The sequence below is a fragment of the Typopeltis vanoorti genome, chromosome 4, assembly GCF_054136105.1.
Source record: "Typopeltis vanoorti isolate ZY-2024b chromosome 4, IOZ_Tvanoo_1.0, whole genome shotgun sequence".
NCBI lineage: Eukaryota > Metazoa > Arthropoda > Arachnida > Uropygi > Thelyphonidae > Typopeltis > Typopeltis vanoorti.
The window spans coordinates 66187444-66212475 of record NC_143552.1 but is presented as its reverse complement, the minus strand read 5'-3'; the positions used below and the strand labels follow the sequence as shown (position 1 = coordinate 66212475).

At 36.9% G+C, this 25032-nt stretch overlaps 1 protein-coding gene across 7 annotated transcripts in view; it reads right to left on the bottom strand.

The window, feature by feature from the left end:
* Window positions 1-25032, bottom strand: part of Nt5b (5' nucleotidase B) — a 580494-nt gene that overhangs the window by 357134 nt on the left and 198328 nt on the right. For all 7 annotated transcript variants that reach the window (XM_090391852.1, XM_090391851.1, XM_090391857.1 and 4 more), the window contains one exon: window positions 11858-11953. In XM_090391852.1, the coding sequence (XP_090247978.1) occupies window positions 11858-11953 (96 nt within the window). The remainder of the gene's footprint in view (window positions 1-11857; window positions 11954-25032) is intronic.

The window sequence follows — 25032 nt, the reverse complement described above, 5'->3', positions numbered from 1 at the left end:
TACTGCTGGACTCTGCAAAGGCCTTTGATAGGATACCTCATGGAATTCTAATCAGTAAACCTCAGCACATGGGGATGGATATAGGGTTGGTGAGATTGATAGTAGGGTGGTTGATGGAGAGATATCAGAGCAGTTTATTCAGGAGTAGAGACCAAAAAAAGGACTGTGACTAGTGGTGTGCGGCATGGTTCTGTTCTTGGACCACTACTGTTTAATTCCTTCATTAATGATATAGGAAAGGATCTGAGGGGAACTGTTCAGTTATTTGCTGATGATGCAATGTTAGGTAGAACAATAGTTAATACAGATGATGTAAAAATTTTGCAGGATGATTTGGATAGACTGGCAGACTGGGCAAAGGAGAATGGATATCAGTTAATAAAAGTGTAAGGTTATGCATTTTGGAGATGAAAAGATTACCAGCTGTATACCACATTGCTGGAACTCGAAATTGACAAAACCAGAGAATTGGGAGTGTTAGTGGATAGGGAGTTAAAGTTTAGGGGCACATAGCAAAAGTGGCTAAAGCAGCTCATCAGATCACTTGGTTACTGAAGAATACGTTAACGAGCAGAGACTAGCAGGTTATTGTTCCTCTTTATTGAGTCTGGATAAGACCTCATCTTGACTACTGCACAATTGACTTATGCCAAGATTTATTATTATTATTATTTGTCACCTCCAGGGTGTCCAAAGACTCATTGAGGGAGGATATCCACTCTACAGCTCTGCTTCCACCACTCACAATCCACCAACTGACCGCAACTACACCACCAACGCCATCTACTGCCGACCACCACCATTAGTATTTCCACAGACAATCACAAACATCCATGCCCACGGTAGGATTCGAACCTGCAGCCTCTTGACTGGAGAGCGGATACACTAACCACTCGGCCAGCCAGGCTGGCAAAATTTTCACATTTTGATGTCTGTAGACGCCGTATCTGACATTGTTTTGGCAATGACGTCTTCTGCTAGAATAAGTGGTAGGGTCACAGATTCCCTTTCCACACAAAGTTTGTAGGACAATCACAAACATCCATGCACATGGCAGGATTCGAGCCCATTGCCTCTTGGCCGGAGAGCAGACATGCTAACCAGGCCGGCACAAAATCCGAAACTCTTTCTCTTCCATCTTCCTTTGAAAGTATTCTGTTGTATAGTAAGAGAAGGAGGCCCATAGAAGATGATGGAAGACGTTTTATCATCTCATAATGGATGTGTCATTAGGACCTACTTCAGTGCACTGGCATGATAGATTAGGACTCTGTTTAGTTCCTCCTTAATGAAATGATGACTGTACAGCTCTAGTGAATTTGTAGCAAAGTTGCTGCTATCTCTTTTGGTGCTATTCCAATATTAAAATTTCAGGATGATATGAAGCTTTTGCTGAGATTCTAGTAAAAGTTTCTCCTAAAGTCACTGCAATACTTTAGAGCAAGCTATAGTAACATGTCCATTATGCTCCAAGGAAGCCAAATGATTGTTCATTCTGTATCTATCTTTCATTTGGGGGATTTTATTCCACACAATTTTTGCACTGGTTCTTTAATTAATCAATGATGGAAATTGGATCCAACATTGTTTCTGAATCTAATGTTTCACAAAAATTCTTTGGCCAGAGAACGTTTACAAGCTATCAGATCTGATGTGGTAGGGTATCTATGAAATATATCCTGTGCTCTGTCTAGAATTTTTTTTTTTTTTTTGCTGCTTGACACTATGGATTCCACCACAGCTTTGGAAACAGTGGGAATCGAGATGATATTTTTGGAACTGCATCTGTTGGTGTCTGGACAATACAATACAATCTGTGACATATGTCACTGCTTCATGACCACCAATATAGATACCACCACTTTTTATCTACAGTAGATCACCTAGCCAACATTACCTGCTAGTCTAGCTACAAGCTATAAATAAAGTGGAAAAAATTCACCTGATCAACTCAGATTTTCTGAGCATATGATCAGGTCTAACAGAGACCTGCTTAGCAAACTACCTTACGGTTTACCTTCTATCACTTGTAATTTGGTGGCAGTTTTCTCTCCCGTTGTTCACTCTGTACAATGGTTGACAGCTTTCCCATCCTCAAATTTCCCTACCAATTCTAAACTATCCATCAGATGTTTTCCTAATTACAGGATGTAGTTCCTCCTCTTCATTTGACAAACCTTGAATTACTGAAAAAGTCCAAGCATCAAGATCTTCCATAACAAACACCTTAAACAGTGATCTACTTATAATTCTTTAGTGGGGGGGGGGAATAACCTGAACAATTTCAGTGCTTTCAGAACATAATCATGTTTTCCTTTCCACAAGATTCAATTTTTCTTACTTTTGAAAAAGCACAGATATTCTTGATCTGATTTCTCCTCTTGAGATGACATTTATCTCTAGCCTTATTTGGACAAACACATTACATTCAAATCAATTCAAATACATTCAAATCTTACCAAAAGATACCAAAAAGAAAAGCTGATTTCTTTCCAATCAGGGTGTGAATTTTCACCTGTCTAACGCTGTACAAATCTCAAATATTCTCAACTGCAGAATACTATTCTTGTATTTGGGGAACCATGCACAAAACTCCATAAAAATTTGTGTATCTAGAAGAGGACTATTAGGCTAATGATAAACCAGTTTCTCATTCAATGTTCCATTTCTACCTTATGGCTTTTCTATTGATATATTCATGGGCATTGTTTGAAATGATTTCCATCACTTCACTTTCTTCTAAGCCTGTATATATATAGAACAGTCAACATCCATCTTCAGTATGCCTTTAAATCTATCAAATCAACTTCTTGTCTTATTCTTTCATTCATTTTATCCACTGGGATTCTTTCTCTAATAACATTCCTCAAAGGCTATAACCTCCAGTTGTTCACAAGAAAAACATCAGCAGATTCCTTCTTCTTAACCACGTGACTACATAAAGAACGGATGTACCATAGGTTTTGTAGCCAAAAATGTACAGCAGAATTAACACACACACACACACACACACACACACACACACACACACACACACACACACACACACACACACACACAAAAAAAAAAAATACTCAGAGAAATAGCTGCAACTTTTCATTTACATCGTGGGAGGCAAACTGTTATACACACACAAAGCCCATCAAATCATGCCTCCCATGAAACTTTCCGGGCATGTCCACTTGTTTCCCCCCACCTTCCCTCATTCTAAGAAAAATTTCTTCTGCATTAACATGATAATAACCCCTTACCAACTTAAATGTCTCAATCATATCTCTTCTCTTCCTCCTATTCACAAAGCTTTCCAAACTGCATTCCCTCAATCTATTCTCATATCTCACATCCCAAAGACCAGTTACAAACTTAGCCAGTCCTCTTTGGATCTTTTCCAACATATCTTCATCACCATGAAAATCAAGGGAACAAATCTGTGCACAATAATCCATACAAGGCATGGAATTGGAACCTCTATTTCTACAAGTTAAGGCCATCTGCATCACCGCCATAATTTGGTGCGATTTTTTAACAATACTTGTAACATAATGATTAGAAATATATACACGTTAGCACAAGAATAATGTTTAATTTGCCAAATATTTTGGTCTGAATATTACAGACCATCTTCAGTGGCTACATAGGAATTGAAAAAGACAACAAGTTATCCTTTTTAGATGTCCTTCTCATCCGTTCACCTTCTGGCATTCTTACAACAACAGTTTACAGAAAACCAACTTTCACAGGTTGTTATATTCTCAAAGAATCTGCTCATCACCCTTGTCAAAAAACAGGAGTCACAAAATGTTTAATCCGACGAGCAAAAACTAACCATTCAACTTCTCATTTATTACAGAAGGAACTTTCAACTATCAAACATCACATGAAACTAAATGGCTTCTCCAAAAAGAGTACACAACATCTTTTCGATTCTTACAAACCAACACAGAACAACCAAGATTCAATACGTCAAGTTCCAATTCCTTACATTTCCGGGATTTCAGAACCAATTTCGAGAATGCTAAAGAAATATGATCTAACAGACACTTATACAACTATTAACAAATTATCCACCCAGTTTCCTTCATCTAAAGATAAACGCTCAACCTTCTCCCTACCTGGTGTGTATCAAGTTCCTTGTAATTGTAATCTTTCTTACTTTGGACAAACTGGACGTTCCATAGAAAAAAAAGAATTCAAGAGCATCAGTCATCAATTCAACACCTGAATTGATTAAACCTGAGAAATCTGGATTAGCTCAGCATGGATTAGAAACAAACCACAACATCCTTTGGTCCAAGACTCTCCTCCTACACAGATGTCACTACAAATTTGAATGTTTATTTAAAGAAAGTGTAGAGGCCTTATTTGAATTGTAATGATTGTATATCTATATCTAAAATTTGGGAAAGTTTAATCAGGATAACACATTAATTTTTTTTTTTTTTTTATTTTTATTTTTTAATCAGTATAATATTATTTAAGATCATTATATGAATTTCTGAACTAATATCTTTAATTTTTTTTTTTAATACTTAGCAATATGACATCACGCAGTGCGTTCTATGTATAAATGATCAATTGTTCGTATTCCACTTTGTTTTTAAGACGATTCCTGTGTAGCCACTGAAGATGGTCTGTAATATTCAGACTGAAATATTTGGCAAATTAAACATTACTCTTGTGCTAACGTGTATATATTTCTAATCTGGTGTAATGTCTTCACAACTGGTGCAATATGACCCATAAAATTCAAATCCTTGTCCACCACAACTCCAAGGTCTCTTATCTCTTCAACTATCTCCAAAATTTCTCTTCCAAACATACGATGGGATGTATGCCTAGTAAATTTCAGAGCCTTACACTTGGCAACAATGAACTGACAGTTCCATACTGTTGCTCACTCATACAATCCATTCAAGTCCTGTAACGACATGATAAAACAGCTTGATTCCTCATCACTCTCCCCAGTTTTGCATCATCTGCAAACATTGTATATCACTAGTTAAACATATCCCAATATCATTAATATATAAATTAAACAATGATGGTCCTGCAGGAACCACTAGTGACTTTCCTCTTTTGAGATAGCTATCCAATATCAACAACTAGTAAATTGGATAACTATCCAATTCACTAGTCTATCATCAAATCCCATCTGCTTCAATTTAGTTTAATCTATCAAAAGACTTCAGAAAATCTAAGTACCACTGTATATGAATCTCCGTTATCTAATACATTCATCACCTTGTTATAGTACATAAGCAAGTAAAACATGACCTCTACCTCCTTTTAACAAACCCATGCTGACAACCACCAATGCTACCAATCCATTTCTGAATCCTTATATCTCACCCTCTCCAATACTTTAACTACAACTCCATTATACAGATTGGCTTATAATTTGTTGTCCTAGCCTTATCACCACCTTTGTGAAGTAGAAAAATTTTGCTTTCCTTCTGCTCCTTTGGAACTTGTGCTATTGCAAGACTCTTGTTAAACAGATAGATCAAGGATGATGCTAACATCTTGGAACATTCCCTTAAGACACGTGGTGATATGTCATCACGTCCTATTGCCTTATTTGACATCCAGCTTATTTAACTCCTCATATACCTCTGCTCATTCACCATTATGTCTTCTTTCATTTCGCTCTCTACACTTGAGCTTCTGATTGCACACCCAGGATGAAACACTCTAATGATCTGCTCAGTCAATACCTAGACTATGTCCTCTGCAGTAGTCACCAATTTCCCTCTTTCATCCATCAACAGCATCTTACCATAATCATTCTTCCTTCTGCTTGCCACATATCAAAAAACTCACAAGGGTTTTTCATGGCCTGATTCACAAATTTTTATTCATATTGCACTTTTGTTGTCCTTACCAACTGAATTACTCTCCTGGCCTGCTCTTTGAATTCTCCATGAACTGATTATTACCATTATTAATCTTGTGCTACCTCCAAAGTACCCTATTCTTCATCTTCTTCTCCCAGATCATGTTTAATTCCCTCATTTATCCATTTGACATCTACCTTATTCAGTCTTTTGATCTTCAGAATATATTCATACATTGATACTGCTATGTATTTCTTTGTTAGTTCAAATAGCATTTATTTTCTTACCACTCAACTACTCATTCCATGCTATAGTTCCAAGCTGTGTCCTAAGCTTGTCATAATCACCAGCCTTGTACTTCCACATATATCCTTAACTCACAGATGACTTCATATGGCTAGCCACAATCCATGTGATCACTTTATGATCACTCTCACCAAACAGAGAGAAGTGCAAAATCCCACTCACAATTACATCCCCTGATGAAATGATCAGATCTAAAGCTCTCGATCCTTGCATGCCCCCGCCTTTACATACTGCCTGAGATAGCTGTCTTTCAAGAACTCAAGAAATTCATTTTCCTTATTCCCAAACGGTATCTCTTCATTCTAATGTATACCACCATAATTAAAATCCCCATCAGCAGCAGAAGTGATTTTCTGTTCCGCTGCTGGAAGAAGGCCTCTCCCCAAGGTCCTTTCATTCATTCCTGACTTGAGCCCTTCTATACCACTGAGTTCCTTTCATTTCTTTAATATCATCCTCTCACCATCTTTTTGGCCTTCCTGTATCTCTTTCTCAATATCTAGAAAACCATTCTGATATCCAAAATTGTTCATTTTTGAGTGACAATACGACCTGCCAGATGCCATTTGGATCTTTTAATGGCTGTTATAATGCCTTTCACCCTAGTCTTAGCTTTGACTAAAGTATTGCAGTTTCTATCTAGAATGGTATTACCATTCTAGGTACTACTGAGTAATCATCTTTCCATTTACCTCTGGGTAATCCTCAACTTTGTAAGTGGAGGTTTCTGTGGTTTAGAAGGTCCCATGGTATATTCCGGTAATTGGACCACATTTTTTTAATACGCTGTATAAAACACAATGAATTAATAAAAGCCAAAACAAGTTCGTAATTAGTTTGACTTACATATTCAGGGGTAACAGGTAACTTAAAGTTTAAAACACAAAGAAAAGAGAAATTATTAGTAATAGTTCATGCTATACAGTTGTAGCCGTCTGACTGTTCATATAATCAAAAAATCAGAATGCAGATTCAAAGCAGTGCTGAATTTAAACAATGCTGGATGATGCCACGTTCTGTTGTTCACGTTCATAATGTCCGAGGTCTGACTGAGGTATATTTTTTATTAAAGCTGACCAAACTTGGTGGAGAATTAATCCTTGATTTTTATTGCATTGTGTTGGTATTTTAAGCATGTTTGCAGCTTCTTTAAATTTCCTTATGTAACAGTTTTTTTCTATGTACGTCATGTTTGTTTTGTGGCCGGTGGAAGTGGTATGAAAAGCTAGACCTGATTTGTGTTCTCTTCTGTTTTGCACATCCGTTTGGTGTTCATTCATGTGAATTTCCCCAGATCTTCCTGTCTGTCCTATGTAGCAGATGCCGCAAGAACAATAAATTTTGTAAACACCTGGTTTTTTTAAAGGATGGTGAGGAGGTTTCAGGGGATGTAGAAATCTCTAAATTTTTTCCAGCGGTAGAAAGGCTGCTTTGATGTTATATTTGTTAAGTAATTTAGCCATCTTGTCTGTAACATTTTTGATATATGGAAGCGTGATAGCATTTTTGAAATCTTGTTTCTGAGAGATGCTTGTAGGAGGTGTGTGGAAGATTTTTTTCATAGTCTTGGTTTCATAACCATTCTTTTGAAAGATCTGTGTTAAATATTCTAATTCTTCATTTCTCTGTTTTTTTGTGCTGGAAATGTTATACGCTCTGTCCCTTAGGGTTTTTATTAGACCTATTTTTTTGCAAAGGGTGGTGGTGTGAGGCCGCATTAAGAAATCATCTTATGTTGGTGGGTTTTCTATATATTGAGAAAGAAAGTTTATTATCCTTTTCATTGACTTCTACTAGAATGTCTAGAAAAGGCAGTTTCCTAAGTTCTTCTTGTTCTAAAGTAAATTTTATATTATTATGCCAATTATTTAGGTAATCTTTGAACGCAATGAGTTCATCTGTTGTTCCTGGCCATATGATGAATATATTGTCTACACAGCATAGCCATATTTTTGGTTTTTTGGAAAACCAAAAATATGGCTACGCTATGTAGACAATATTTTCTTTGAAAATAATGTTTTATTTTCAAAGTTTTCCATATTTATGGAAAACTTTGAAAATAAAACATTATTTTCAAAATTTTCCATAAATAGGTTAGCTAAAGCCGAAGAGAGGGAAGAGCCCATAGCCCGTCCTTCTTTTTGTTCCCAAAATTTGTCTTGATACATGAATAAAGTATTATTTAAACAATGTTTATAAAGATCTACAATGTCCGGAGGAAAAACGTCTTCCAGGAAATTCACAATTTCGTTTCTTGGAACATTTGTAAATAGGCTGATAACATCCAAACTTGTTAAGATGTCTGAAGGTCCAATATAAATATCTTTTAATTTTTCAATAAAATGTGTACTTTCTTAATGCAAGAAGATGCCTTTCCTGTACGAGGTAAAATCATGTTGGTGAGATGTTTTGCTAAATTAGATTTGCTAAATTTTGCTAAATTAGGTCGGAGAGTCTCTACCATCTACTATTGGTCTTAAAGGAATACCTATCTTATGGATTTTTGGTACACCATAAATTCTTGCAACTAATGGGTGTTTTGAATGTAGAGTTCTTTTGAGTTCTTCAGTCCAATTAGGTATCTTTTTGATTAGATCATTGGTTTTATTGTGAGCGCGCCAAGTGGGATCCCTGTCTAAAGGTTTATAGGTATTAGAATCTTCAAGAAAAGTTTTCATATTATTATTATAATCTTCAAAGTTCAAAACTACTGTTGCATTCCCTTTATCTGCTTTAATTATAACGATATTTTTGTCTGATTTTAATTCTTTGAGGGAAGTGTATTCCGTGTTAGAAAGATTCCTTTGAGGTAATTTACTTTGCAATAGTAATGCTGTGGTTTCTATGCGGATGAGATCTGATATATTACCAGGTCAATTACTTATTCCTTTTTCTATTTGAGCAATTATGTCAATTTTGGGGATGAAACATGATGTTAAGGTAAAATTGAAACCTGTTAGGAGTAGATTATTTTCTTCTCGTGATAGGACTCTTGAAGAAAGGTTGATAACTACTTTGGCATAATCTAGATGTTTTCTTTGTTTTTGTTTTTCGTGATTTGAATTGAAGTAAGTTGAATTTTCTGATTAAAGTATGTTTCTTCCGATCAGAGATTGCCGTGGCCTTGTTATATGTGATGATGTCAATATTGTTCCACACGTTGGACGGAAGAGATGTGGCTAACTCACTATCTAGAGAAAATGTATCCCGGCTTATTTGTGCTAATTCAGATCCAGTGGCTGCAATCCTTTCTCTTGATACATGAAAAAAGAATTTACCGAAGAATGGAACTAGCTATTCTAAGAGAAAGGATTGCAGTCACCAGATCTGAATTAGCACATGTTAAAAAAATGTGGTCCAATTACCGGAATATACCATGTGAAATCCTCAACTTGTTGGTCAATTTTTTAGTCAAAGTCAATGTGTCGCTTCCATATGTCATAAATGAAAGTATACAATTATTGAATATTTTTCTTTTATGCAGATTTGGATATTTTCTTAGAGTGCTTTACGGTATTTTCCAAAGGCTATCCAACCAAGTTGAATTCTACACATAATTTCTTCTTTACAATCACTTCATACCACACAGTCTCAAAGCCACTGCCACTATTTCCTTCTTTCAAATCAACCTTACGTGTACATAATTACCCTGCTATCATCAGCAGCACTCCCCCTCTCTACTTGTCCTTTTTATCCTCGCAAAAAACACTGTACCTTTCTATTCCTATTCCCATTAGGATATCATCTTCATTCAACCATGTTTCAGCTATTACAATGATTTTGGCCTGAACAAACTCAATCAGTGAAACAATTTCATCTTCTTTATTTCAAATACTCCTAGCATTTGTAAATAAACAGAGCAGTTCACTTTTAGGTCTATAACCAATCCTACTTGAGCCACTTATTGGCTGTAATTTTCCAACCACTCCTGTCCTTGTCCATCATTTTATCGTTATTGTAAATGTTTTTCATTCAAATTAATCAATAAATGGAAATCTTAAAAGCAGGTACTAAGGAGCTAATTACTTCTACACAACCTGTAAGTACTTATAGTGCATCAAATCAGTTATCTTTACAATTAAAAATCAGCCACATGTAAGTGCCCACTATGCCTACCATGAAAAGTAAAGAAGGCCAATGACAAAAGAGCCTCGAGTATTCTCAGCATAGTGCCGTCAATTGCTCAAAAACTCAATGATAATATAAAGTGCTACAGCTGTAAAATCAATGTTATCAATAAAATAAAAAAAAAAGAGAGGCATATTGTACAATCTATTGCCACTGACTAGATGCTTCCTGCACAAAAATAGATGAATCAGCACACAAGCTATTTATCAACCTCAACCAGCCCTTTTTCTGTTTGCTGTGTTTCCCTTCCATAAAACAGATTCTGAACTTAGGTAAATGAGTCGAAAACAAGGCAGAACCCCTTAATACTATGAACAGAACCTTCTCTTCCAAAATCTGAATGCTGGAAGCTAAGCTCAAGTTACTCGACAATCAGTGCCCCAATGCAAATGCACCCTTGCTTGCCAATGAACTCCATGATTTAATTGCATCAATGGTACATGACTTGACTGAGCCTGAAAACAAGAGATCCCGCATCGTTATTTTGAATTTTCCGACAGAAAATGGTAAATAGCTAAATTAGCAGGAGAATGCAGCTTTAATTATAGAAATATCATCCAGTGCTATTGTTTTGGATCCATAAATAAAAGAAAGGATGAAATGAACTTTCCATGTCTCATGAAAGCGACCTGTGACACACCGACAAGCATGTCCAAATTAATAACAGTGATTAATAACAAGTTCAAGGACACTTGCTCCAATCAAGCATACATGCTCGACCTGACTTAACTATTGCCCAACTACAAACAAGTTAAATTAGTGCAAAAGTCCAGTGACACCACTAGTAGCTACCATGGAGACCAGTATGCAGGCACTCCATAGAAAATGTGCAAGACCCTTGCAGTTAAATATATATCCCACAGAACTTTGTACACTTCACTAACATCTATGGCCTCAACTTCAACCTTAATAGTGTCCACCACCATCTTCAGTCTGCCAACCCCCACCTACTCTTTTTGACAGAAACTCAATCCTTTCGACCCAAGGATGGTGTCTTCACATATATCCACTCTGACATACCTTGCCAGAGAGCACTCAACCTAGAATTGCCCAACTTTGACCTTCTTTGGTTAAAAAATCCCTTCTCCACTCCGTCAAATTCATTTACAGTCTCCATTGCTCCCCTAATGCGATTGTTGTATAACCTTGAAACTCATAGAACAAATTTCTTTACCTCCTCCTTCATCCCTGCTACTACTGCCATATTATGGAACAGTCTTCTCCCTAATGCGTTTCCCAAGGAATACAACATACAGGCTTTTAAATCAAATGTAAACAAGTTTCTCCTTTCCCAATCCACTACCCATATACGGTACTAATGTACTATAGATTGATCAACCAACCCCTCATGTATGGGCTCTACATAAAAAATCACTTTTATTACTGCTTACCACAATATATCCACTCAGTCTTAACTACCCCACAAGCATCTCAATCTATTCCTTTTCTATGCTGATCAATCCCATACATACATACATTCACATTTATCTTCACAAGAGTGGAAAAATATGCTCATCTATAAAATATATCACATCAGTATAATAATGAACATTTATTATACAGTATTAAATATGAAAATAGTTACTTACGTTTTCAAAAAAGTAAAACCTTGACAGCACACCAAAATATTTCCATAAGCATCTACTTTCAGGAGAGTGCCATAGTGTGTATCAAACCATAAGCCCCTATAATAATTAAAAAAAAATATATATATATATATATGTGTGTGTGTGTGTGTGTGTGTGTGTGTGTGTGTGTGTGTGTGTGTGTGTGTGTGTGTGTGTGTGTGTGTGTGTGTGTTAGGAAACATTTGATTTGCTTATTTATTTTATATCAACCTATGCATATGAGAAGTTGCAGAAACTATAAGTCAACAGTGCTGCATTTTGGGAAGTGATTAGGCAAAGTAAGCAAGCAAGCATTCTCTTGAAAATCTGGTAACCTTATCTGTGTCACCTTATTTTCAAGGTTATCTTAGAGAGAAAGAGAGAGAAAATTCACTAAGTTTGCGCTGGATTTCTGGAATGTGGGATATGAAGCAGATTGAGGAAATGCAATTTGTTGAGACTTTTTAATAGGAAAAAGAAAAAGGGATATGACTGAAACATTAGTTGGTGAGACGCTATTACCAGATTAATGTAGTGACACTCTCCCTCCCTCATCAATCCCAACTTGCTATGGACCTGCTGGTCATCATCCAATCACAACCCACTGTTAAACTAACTTGTCATCCTCCTCTTTTAAATTACATGCATGGCTGCCTTTCAGAACAGTCGTCACATTCCATCGCCCCCCCCCCCCATACAATCTTCAACTGTTCAAGAAACAACATCAGATTTCTTCTTTCTCTTAACCAATTACTAAAAAGTAGTAATGATAAGATATAGCTTTTGTAACCTTTCACGTATGGGGTTTATAAGTTAAAATAAATTGAAAACTTATTTTTTCAATAACATAACACAGTAGTACATAACACAACACAGATGTGAAAAATCTCTCAGATTTTTTCATACATGTAGAGCGAGACAAGGGTAGAACAAGTGGCCATCTCTGGAAGCTATACATATAAGGAGGACATAAGCAAGGGAGTGAGGAGCAATTTGAGAGTGTGCTGAATGGAAACTAAATGGATTTAAGGCATGTTTGATAATTTTTTTGTGTGAGAATACAACCCTCCCATGAAATTGTTGGAATCTACTGAGATCTGATGTTAATAACAATAAAAAAATAATAATAAAACTGATTCTATTGGTGTGTTTATGAATGGCTGATGGCTATTGTCCTTGGAGAAAATGGTATGTGGAAGGCTATGAAAACAGCCTTCTACATATCATTTTCTATAAGAACTGAATGAAAGAGTAGAATGAGCTGGTTTGATAAGTTTGAATAACTGCATTGATGTTGACCAGGTGCTCCTTGTAATTTTATATGAGCAGCAGGTAATAGACAGTTCAGTGAACCACAGAAGAGAAAAAAATGCAGAAACAGATGAGAGCAGAGAATATGGGTAGACAAAGTGTCATTTATTAAGTGGATTGCATTCTTTTGAATAACATCATGCATTCTTAGGGAGGATTTTCATGTAGCACCCAAAATGTGAGAAACAGTATTCTAAAGGCCAATTTGGGATTTATTTTAAGTCAAGAAATTGTATAGGTGAGAAGAAGAATCTTAAATGAAAGAGAAAAAATTTTTGGAGGATGAGGAGTCTATGAACATAATGTGTCAAGGAAAGCAAGAGATTCAAAAAAAAAAAATAATAATAATAATGATCCTGAATAGCAGCTGGAACATTATCTAAATGAAGTAAAGTGAGATCTTTCGTATGAGAAAAACAGAACTGTTCTGGGGCTGAAATTCTTCACTTGAGTAGCATCATCCCATTGGATAACGGTAATGAGATCAGTGTTTAAGACAACAGTTATTGAAGATTTTGATGCACGAATGATTTGTCCACAGACAACTGTCATGTTATAGGTTTTGAAACCTCCCATGTACGGGGGGTTGAGATATATATATATATATATATATATATAGATACACCTGAATACTGCATGATTTGTCAAATTAAAATAGGAATGAAGAGTGAGTCATCAGTAAAACCATGGATAAGATTTAAGTTAGTGAGAAAAGCTATTAGTATATAAGAAGAGTGCAGAAAGCACAGGATCTTGTAGTACCCTAGCAATGGAAGTGTGAAGAAAAGAAACTATGCACCATAACAACTGGTGAATGACCAGAGAGAAAACGAGTGGTACACTGGCAAAAAGCAGAAGGCAGAATATAAAATGGCAGCTTTGTAAGGTGCCCCTATGCCAGACTTAATCAAATGTCCTGGAATTGTCAACAGCAACCATGAAACCTTTCCATTACTTATGTCCAAAGGTAGGTTAGGGTGCAAGAAGAACTGCTGAGAAATAATAGTCAAGTTTTGAGATGTATTTAGTAGTGGTGCAAGTCATTAATGTTTATGATAAGGACATGAATATTAGTGAATGAGATGTGTATTTTTGCTTTATATGCAATTGTTATTTTTGAGTGTTTTGGATTGACCCCCAGAGTATTTCTGGTGTTTCTATATATGTTATTTTTTATATGGGAATTTTTTTTTTCTGAATTGTAACATCACTGTTTTAGTGTCTTTTATGTTTTGTTGCATCTGAAACTTGCAGAGCAGGCACAGCAAAAGAAGATGAAAGATTATGGGCATGCATAATGTGTGGGAGTGCCCAGTCTCCTGATTAGACTCAGCTTCTCTATTTATGCAAAAATATTGGATCTAGTAATAGCATCTGAGAACCTGTATATACTGTAGAGAGCAACTTGTTAAGTGACAAACCATGTGACAGTCATGAATTAAATAAAAAAGGCTACATGTTGAATTATAAAGTAGATGAGTATGAGACTGAGAAAGTGAATGAAATTAGTACATACCATGAAAAATGGCTGAAGGATATCTAAATGAAGCTATAGTTGAGTGGATACTCAGGAGAATAAATTGTATGCATATTAGATAGGTGAACGAGACTTTGAAGCAAGAACTGCATAAAAAGAAAATGTGAATCCAATACCAGGAAAAAGGAGATGACCAGATTTAGGAACAGGCAAAGGGAAACCTAAGAGATTTTTTTTCATGTGGCAAGTAAAAGATTTAGCAAATGCAGAAAATATACAGTGTCAGATGTTTTAGAAATGGCACCTTACAAAATGATTATTTCAGAAAGGATACATCCCAGGCAGGCCAATTCGTTATCTAAGTGATGAGGTGAAACCAGATGAAGGGTTTTATAGCTATGGCAAGAGCGTGATTCAAATACAGAGGTATGGGATTGAATGGTATACCAATGAGGGTGTTGAAGGTATGTGTAAAAGAATTAGGGATGCCTCAGACTTGGTTATTCAACATGAGTCTCAACAAAGCATAATTCTTAATGAGTGGAAGGAGAGCAAGATAATTCCATTACACAAGAGTGAAGACAGGACAGAAGCAAATAATTAATAATTAGAGACCAATTATCTCTGAAGTAGTCATAAAGATATGCTAGAAAGACTAATTAGGATTCGTATCCAGAGTTGGATGGATAGCACCTTAATCCTTATACAGGAGAGCATTACTAAAGCAATTTGCTCACATTTTATAATAGGGGATTTGGATAATGAGAATGGATATACCACAATACTCTGGATTTTGCCAATGCATTTCAGAGAATTCTATACTGAAGACTGGTTATACAAACTCAAAGGGATGGGTATGCAAAGCAGACTTATGACATCCATAAGAAAGTGGTTGACTCACAGATATCAGAGAGCGATGTACAGGGATGCTGAGTCTAAAAAAAAAAAGAGAATAATCAGTGTTTGCCACAAGGTTCAGTATCTAGGCCACTGTTGTTTAACTTGTATTAACAACCTGTGTTTTTTTAACTTATGTTTTTATGAATACCAAGATTGGTCAATATAGTGGCATACATTATTTGCTCATGATGTAAAGTCAAGAAGAGTGATAGAAGGAATTTCCAAACAGAATTCTTGCAGGCTGACCTGAACAAACCAGCTTCATGGGTAAATGAGAGTGTTTCAAATTAAAGTACTCCAATTCGGAGCAATCTGTAGAGAGAACCAATAGATGAAATCCTCAAAACTTGGTGAGTACCATAACCAGATCATGGAGAAGAGATTTTGACAATAAAAAAAGTTCAAACTCAACCAATAGGGAAAATATCGCACTGTGAGTGAGTAAAGATAATGAATTTTGCATACCAAGTGAGCCTTTAGGTAGCATAAACAAACAAGCAAGACTAACTCTACACTCATTTGACTTGCATGATGGGTCTCACTTTGGCTGAACAGACTTGTGAAGTGTTTCTATAGGAATGGGGGGGGGATGCTGCAGCATTTTGCAAGTACAGATGCCTAAAGACTTTGCAAAGAGATCCAATGACACCAAATGTGGTGTGATGCATGGTTCATCGATTTATAGACAGTCAGTTTGTGAGTCCAACAAGGAAAAGGGCATAAATATGAAATTCCACAAATGCCTGAAAATGTTGCAACTGCAGGTTTATGCAGTGCACATGCCATAGCACAATTAAGCATATCATGGAGAACTTTGCATAAAGCATTGCAATGCTATCAGTATAAACTCAGCCACAGCCAAGAGTTGCAAACATGAGATGCCAGCATCAGAGAAACATCTGCGTTGATATTTCTGGCATGCACGGAGGTGGACAACTGACCTTGAACACCCTATGGAATGATGAATCATATTTTCATGTTTGTGGAACAGTAAACACTCAAAAGTGCCACATCTGCTACAGAGAATCCCCTTGTATTTCAATGAGTTTCCCCTGCATTCACTGAAGATCACAGTATGTATAGGATTCACAGTCAAGTACATTTTCCGGCCATTTTTTCATTGAAGAAATCCACGTGCACAGCCACAGCTGCTTGTTATCAGGACATGTTGAACAGTTTCATCATCTCACAATTGCAGCAAAGAGAGTGCCCGAACACAACAGCATTGATGCAAGATGGAGCATCTCCTCACATAAGATGTGAATTTCAACAATTATTGCATGTTATAACATTTTGCAAAATATAGAGTAATCAGTTGTCATTTTCTATGGAATCAACACTGTGTTCACTTGACCTTAACGCCCGAGACTTTTGGCTTTGGGATTACCTCAAAAGCATGGTGTATTTGGACAAAGTTCTTGAGGTAATCTATCGAAAGGTTTCACACATAAAGACAAAATTGTACATCATGTGTGAAACCTTTCGACAGATTAGTCGTGTTCCACTGTAGATGATGATAATGTATGGCAATATCAGCAATTGGTCATGCAAAAATGCCAACACATTGAACATTACCTCATTTGATAATCCAGATCTCCTTGCAGCATGTGAGCTCTATTTAATATGTTTTTTGTATCACATTATTTTTATGAAATGAGCAAAATAAACATCAAATAACTAATTTGTCATTAACTCTGAATTATTTAATAATCACATAACCTCCCAGTTCACATTAATGTAATTTTCTCTCACTCATAGTACCATATTTCTCCTACCAGTCAATTTTAACAAATTTTTTTATTCTCAAAATCTCTTTCCCGTGATCTGGTTAGGATACCTGCCAAGTTTGCGGGTATTTTGTCTATTGGTTCATTCTACAGATTGCTCTGAATAGAGGTACTTTAATTTGAAACACCCTGTATAAAAGTTCAAAGCTGCAAAGGGTGCTGCCTTGGTTCACCACATGGTTAGCATTTCCAACACTCCAACCAACTCGTGTAAAGAGGCTTAAGTGCTGTGAAGACATAATGTTGGAGGTTTAATGGATTTTTTTACAACACTCAGAAAGGATTAAAAAGAATTTAATACTTCCTATATTTCGTCCTAGTCACTAGGACATCTACGGGGATTACAAAAATAACTAATGTAACATAACACAAATATCATACAATACTAAGCTCAACCACGTGGGTGACACTAAAGTCCTATCTAGGTGGAGTGCCCTCTAAGGGCGGTTGTAGATGGCCTGGAATATAAAGTAGGATCTCTGGTGATGAGTGTTTCCCAAATTTTCGGAAGCTTAATACAACCGTATTTATTAAGATTTGGTTGATTTCTAAGAGCTGCTGCTGCTTCCAAGAATAGTCTCTCTTTCTTGAATTTGCTGTGATGGAGCATGGTGGTTTTCTTCCATGATACTCTGTGGGTGGTGTCCAAGACATGGTCAGCCAAGCCTGAATGACCATAGTTGTGTTTACAGATGTAAGCTTGTGTTCCTCTGGGTGGATGGATGCTGATCTGCCTGTCTGTCCAAAGTACGCCAGCTTACAGGAACAGGGTACTTTGTAAACTCTAGGCAGAGAGAGAGGAGGGAGCTGATCTTTTGTAGAATGGATAAGGGTAGCAAGTTTGCGGTGGGGCTTATATGCTGTGTGTAGGTTGTACTTTTTTAGTACAATATAATAGAAGTATTAAATTCTTTTTAATCCTTTCTGAGTGTTATAAAAAAATCCATTAAACCTCCAACATTATACTCCAACCAACTGCGTGAGGATTCAAATCTTACCATGGGTGTAGATGTTTGTCTTTAAGTGGAAGATGAATTTCATCACCCAGTATGATGAGACTTCTACTCCACTTATTGGAGATTTTACTTTATTTTATTTTAAAAATCTTCATACTGGAATGCAGTGCTAAATGCTATGGTCTACCAGAGCAAAGGCCAATGCCTTTGTTCCAACAGGCCAGAAAAGATGAAGCCAAAATACATCAAGATCTATCCCACACCGGTACGAGGTATTCTAGAAGTTAATTATTGGTGACAACATCAAGCCACCAGTGTGCCCTGCAAAGCTCTAAGTGACAAGATTTTAATGTCTGCCGAAGTAATGCCTTTGGCAGAGTGGTTAGCACATCTGCTCTCCAGCCAAAAGGCTGCAGGTTCAAACCCTGCCATGGGCATGTATGTTTGTGATTGTCTGTGGAAATGCTAGTGGTGGTGGGTGGTAGATGACATAGGTGTAGTTGGTGGAGACAGAGAGCTGTAGAGTAGGTGCCCCCCCCCCCTCCTCAATGAGTCCTTGGACTCCCCGGAGGTGTCATGTAATAATAAAGTCTGTAACTCTCGTTGCACCATATACACACAAAGGGACATGGTAGCACTAGTGAAATGAGGAACTGCCCCAAACTCCTCTTCAATCTGTCAAGCAAGATCTATATTCTGCCCATAATATGAGAACTTATTCCCATGACTGAAAACAAGTGGGCACAAAGTACCCACTATCTGTGCATCAATAACCCAAACTCTTTCATCCTTCTTTGCAATTAAATCAAGCTTTCTAATACCAGCTGTAATCCTATAGTGCAGTTCAACTGCAGTCTCTCAACCTTTTTTTCAACCGATTATTTAATATGGAAGCCATGGCATCATGCTGCTTCACTTGAATACCATGAGTTAGTAAACAACATTGTACAATATGAGAAAGAGTTTCACTGTAGCGGCAACCTGCTCTACAACTTATGTCACCTCTATGGCTGTGCAGGCCCTCGTGAGCAGGACATTGATCTTAGCCCTGATTAAGTCAATAAATTCATAACCAAGTAGGAGTTTAAAGGAGACAGAAGCTGGGATCGCTTCTTTGAGGAAAGCTCCTCTCAAGCCCCAGCAAAGTCTGTTTCTCCTTTCCCACTATCTCCTACCTAGCTTTTACCACAAGTTGGTGCTTGGTAGGACATATATCTCGGTAGTGTCCCGAATGGATAGGGCTATCCATTCAGCCATGAGATCATGGCTCCGACTGCTGCCCCTACTGCATATTTCCACACGAGGGTGAAGGATGGCGGGCTCGGGGTTCCATCACCTAGATGGCTGATCTCACGCCTGCAGCTGTTCAGTATCGTGAAATTAGAACTATCTTCTTCCCCTATCTGCAGAGAGGTTTTCTATAGCCCATCTGCTGCACTGTTCTGTAGATGGTGCTCCTTTAAAAGCGTCATATCTGGTTCCTCCCCAGCATGATTGGGTAAGGGATGGCACCAGATTCCTCCCTGGGTTTGAGTATATTGACCTTATCAGGATGAGGATGAGCCTGCACAGCTCAACGGGATAGTGACGATTCAAACTGTAGGTTTGGCAGCCACTACAGTGAGACATTGTCTCATATAGCCCAGTGTTGCTTCTGCACCCATGGGGGTCTGCATGTGTAAGTATAATGCCATGGTCTCCATTCTGAACAACCGCTTTCAGAACAAAGGTTGGGAGACTGCAGTGGAACCACATTATAGGACCTCCATGTGTTTGCGTAAGCCAGACTTAGTGATTAAAAGAGATGGGTGACGTTTGGGTAGTTGATGCCCAGGTGGTGGGAACAGGGCGCACACTAGCCTATAGCCATAATAATAAGGTAAACTATTATAAGAATAATCAAGATCTAGTTAGTAAGATATGGGAGGAGCATGGGGCAACGCCGAGGTTTACCAGCACCACCATCTCTATACGTGGCATATGGAGCGCAGATAGCTATAAGGAGTTAAAACAGCCTGGGTTTATGCAGAAGGATATAAAAATTCTTTCCTTGAGGGCCCTACAGGGGCGCACCGGTAGCATGGCATTGCCACCAGAGAATGACTACAATAACAACTAGAACAGGCATAGGGTAAAACACTTGTAAAGACTTAGGCCTATATCAAGTCTAGACGGGATGTCTGGACGTGATGTAAGGGTAGTACTGCCCATAATCAGTACAAAGATTTTAAAAAAAAAAGGTAACATTGTTATAGAATGTTGTGCAATGGAATTACCATACATTCCTACCATTCCTGTAGAATCTTCCCTGTTCTGAGACTCATATTAAACAGCCTGGTCAAAGGAATGACCAGTTCATCTGAACACTCTTTTAGCACACATGCTGATATTCCATCAGTACCTATTGCTGAATTCTTATTCAATTTGTGCAACAGCTCTAATACCTCAACCTCACACATCTACATTTCTTCATCTATTGAAGAGGTAACAGTGAGCTCAATGTTACATTCACCAGGTTGATAGCTTTTAACAAAATGGGTACTCGTTAACTGAACAACCTATTCTGCATCTATAACCCTCACACCATCTGGATTTAGTTATTCTTTCATATTCAAGTAAAGTATTGGCGATTTTCACTTTCTCACTTTCTTTCACTTTCTATTTGCTCTCGCTTCTTCCAACAACCCTTCTGAACTTATCACCAGTTAAGTCATTTGTACCTATTACAACTACGATTTCATTTACTTTTCTTTTCTGTTTTTGAATTGCTTGCATTATATTTTTAATTTTCGCTCCAGGAAAATTCAATGTTATAACTCACTCATCTATAGCATGTGTTATTATAGAGTCACAATACCAAATAACTTCTTTATTTTTGCTAACAACGTCACTTACCTGATTTCCTGACTTACCTGTTTCCTTGCTTTGTTGTTTCTTATTTTGATGTTCATTTTTCTTTTTCTCCATATGCTCATTTAAATGTCTCTCAACTTTTTGCAATTCCCACGTCATCTCTCTGATGATCTGCTTCAGCTTTGCTATTTTGGCAGTTAATTCAGTTTCATTAACTTCCTCCATGTGTACAATAACCTCATTAGCAGGGCTAACCTTCTTGTTTTCGCCTGCAGTGCTTTTCTTATAATAAGTTTAGTTTAATCCTTTATCCAAGTGTGAGCAAACAAAGTTTGCGCATGAAAGTATCTTCAGGACTGGGGTAAGGTAGTGCAACACCAGGCAACTTGTTGCAAAGGTGGAGGAAGTCTCATCACTCCTATCTCAGTATCTCCCATAATGCAAAGCACATCTCCTTGCAGATATGTGTAATGCTATGCATTAAGGCAAGGGCCACTACCCATACCAGTTTCGACCTTTATTGAGGTCTTGTCAGTGGGAGCCAGGCCCAGTAGTGGAGATATAAAGGCAGAAGCAATGAGAGGTCATCCTAACCTATAGAAATTGCCAAAGGGTGTGCAACCTTATTATTAAATTACTCCGGATTCAGAGAAAGATGTTGAGAGTTGTTTTTTTTTTTTTTTAAATAAACTCTCAACAGTGCTTTTCTTAGCATTACATATCTTGCCCTTTTTTGGACACCATTTTAAATGCATACTAAATATTGAAATATCTTAATAAAAATATGTAATAAAATAAATTATAAAAGGATGTTTATTAACTGGCTTATATTTTGCTGGATTTCAAACCAGCATCCTCAGCAAATGCAAGTTACAGTTAACACATGTGACAATGTGCAAGTGAAACAATTCAAATTGAAATAGACAAAAGATCTGAAGTCCTAATTTAGCATCCTCTAATGTTGATTAAAAGGGTACCACATTAGGCTTTTAGATCTTTTGTCCATTACAATTTGAACTGTTTCACTTACTCATTATCACATGTAAATTGTATAAAATGTGTTTGCTCTGAGATGCCAGTTTGAAATCTAGTAAAATAGAAGCCAGTTAATAAAGTTCCTTTTATAATTTAAGTTTTGTTTGGTGTTGTAATACCATTAAAAATTAAAATAAGTTATGTCCTTATGGCCAATTTGCCAGCCTGAAGAACAACCTGAGTTTCCAGGAGAAAATATCTTGCGACCTCTGTATGAGACTGGCTAACTCAACTTCAGCTGAGTTTAGTGGTCTCATACTGGCTAACCCATCTGAAAGACTCTTATAAAGCAACTATTTTACACGTTCTCAACAAAAATATGACTACAAATTATCCAATCCAACTGCTCTAATTAGCATCAAGCCTGATCAGAAAAATTCAGATATGTAAAAAGGCTTAGATCTTAGCTATTATTCATTTTAGTTATTTAACAGTTTTAATTCACACTACCACAAGAACAAAAATCGTCCTATTAGGGCAGCAACTCAAGAAATCTGCAGAAGTTGAGCTGAAATTGATCTTGAAATGACTGTCTTCCAAATGTTTGGTATATTAATTCGGTTATACTTGTTATCTGGGGAGTGCTTCAATGCTGATGCTAATAATAAGAATAATAAGTATGTGGCATAAACAGATGATAAATGCTTAAGAAATGAGCTGACCTAGCAGCAGTATCTTCAGCCTCATTTCCCTTGATCTCCCAACATTGCTTCGAGTCCAACATAGGTGTACATCTAAGTGTAGTTTCCAAAACTGAGTGAGAAGATGCTGGATTCAAAATAGACCTGAAAATTTTTATTGTCCAAAGAGAATTTTGCAAGATAGAATATATTCCCTGGTGGACACAAGAAGTTAAAGAGGCAGTGAAGAAAAAGAAGAAAGCATATCAAAAGTTCCTATCAGCTTGTGCTCTTCGAGAATATAGAGACAAATGCAAGACTGCTAAACACTGTGTAAAACTAGCTAAACAAAAGTCATGGGGGGACTTTGGCAAGAATATAGAAAATAAATATCGAGAAGGTGGCAAATATTCTGGAGGTTGTTGAAGAAGCTTAGGAATGGAGGAAAGAGTGCTGTAAAAGGAGTTAGAGATGAAAAGGTGACATGAAAACTAGAGAAAAAGATATCCTTGAAGTATGGAGTAATTACTTTGAAAAACAGCTCAATGAAACAAGCAGTGATGACAGCACAGTGATAAAAAAACACTGACTAGGCATATAGGTAGGAATACATATCCATACTTGAAGTAGAAAAAGCCATCAAAGCTTGAAATGTGGAAAGGCAGCTGGAGTAGATGATATTCAACCAGAAATGCTGAAGTATGGTGGTGGTAAAAGAGTCTTACAGTGCCTGCACTGCATAGTTCAGAAAGCTCTACTCCAATCATGAATTCTGATGATTGGAGTAGAGCTCTCAGAGTACCCACATATAAAAAGGGAAATAAAACTGAATGTAAGAATTACAGAGGTATTTCCCTACTGAGTGTTCCTAGCAAGATCTACGCAAGTATACTTGAGAAACGGTTGAGAAGAATTGTGGAAGAAAAGCTTGGTGAAGAACAAGCTGGATTCAGGCCCAATAGAGGCTGTCAGGATCAGATCTTCACTTTACGACAAATAGTCGAGAAAGCATGGGAATATAACAAAGATCTGTATTTAAGTTTTGTCGATTTGGAAAAGGCATATGATAAGGTGCCAAGAAAGAAGCTATTCAATATGCTGCAGTTATATGGTGTCAATGGGGCATTATATCAAGCAATACTTAGTCTTTATTTGAGTTGTAAGTCAGCAGTTAGAAATGAAGAAAGTACAGGGAGATGGTTTAATGTTAAATCTGGTGTGAGACAAGGATGTACATTATCTCCTCTGTTATTCATTATCTATATGGATCACATTATGAAGGAAAGTGGTATTAAACATGATATCAAAATTGGAGATGTTAATGTCAGCTCTTTACTTTATGCGGATGATGTTATACTTCTAAATAAATCCGCTACAAGTGTGCAAGATTCTCTGACTAAATTGAATAGCTGTTGTAATAGATATGGTATGAAGGTCAGCAATAAAAAGACAAAGACAATGAAAATAGGCAGAATCACTGAAAATGTCAACTGTGTTGCGAATGGAGAACCTGTGGAACAAGTAAAACATTTCAGCTACTTAGGCACGATTTTTAGTGAAGATGGTAAATTAAATATAGAAATAGACAACAGAATCAGCAAAGCTGGTATGGTTGGAAGTCAATTGAATAAATTCATAAGGAATAAGAGAGAAATTAGTCGGAACACTAAATTAGCTGTATACAAGACACTGTTCAAACCAGTTTTAACTTATGGATCTGAGAGCTAGGTCAGAAGTAAAACACTTGACCAAAGACTAGATACCGCAGATATGAGAGTTCTGAGAAAGATTATAGGCGTGAACAGATTGCATCAATGGCAATATCATATTAAAAACAAGGATATTAGGAAAGAACTTGACATTGTCAGCATCCAGGAATTCATTAGCAGAGCTAATCTCAGGTGGTATGGTCACCTAAATAGAATGGGCGAAGAAAGATTAGCAAAACAAATGTTCTCTGCCAGGTTGGCAACAAAACAACCCAGAGGAAGACCAAGATATAGGTGGATTGATACGGTACAAAGTGCCTTAGACGATAGAAATATAAGATCTGATAATGTTGGAGTCTTGACAAGTAACAGACTGATTTGGAGGAAAATTGTAGATAGGAAGTTAGTAATGATATAATTTTTTCATATAGTACTATCATATCCTGTACACCCCTTGTGGGTACATGGTAGGAATTTGATGATGATGATGATGATGGAATATATTATGC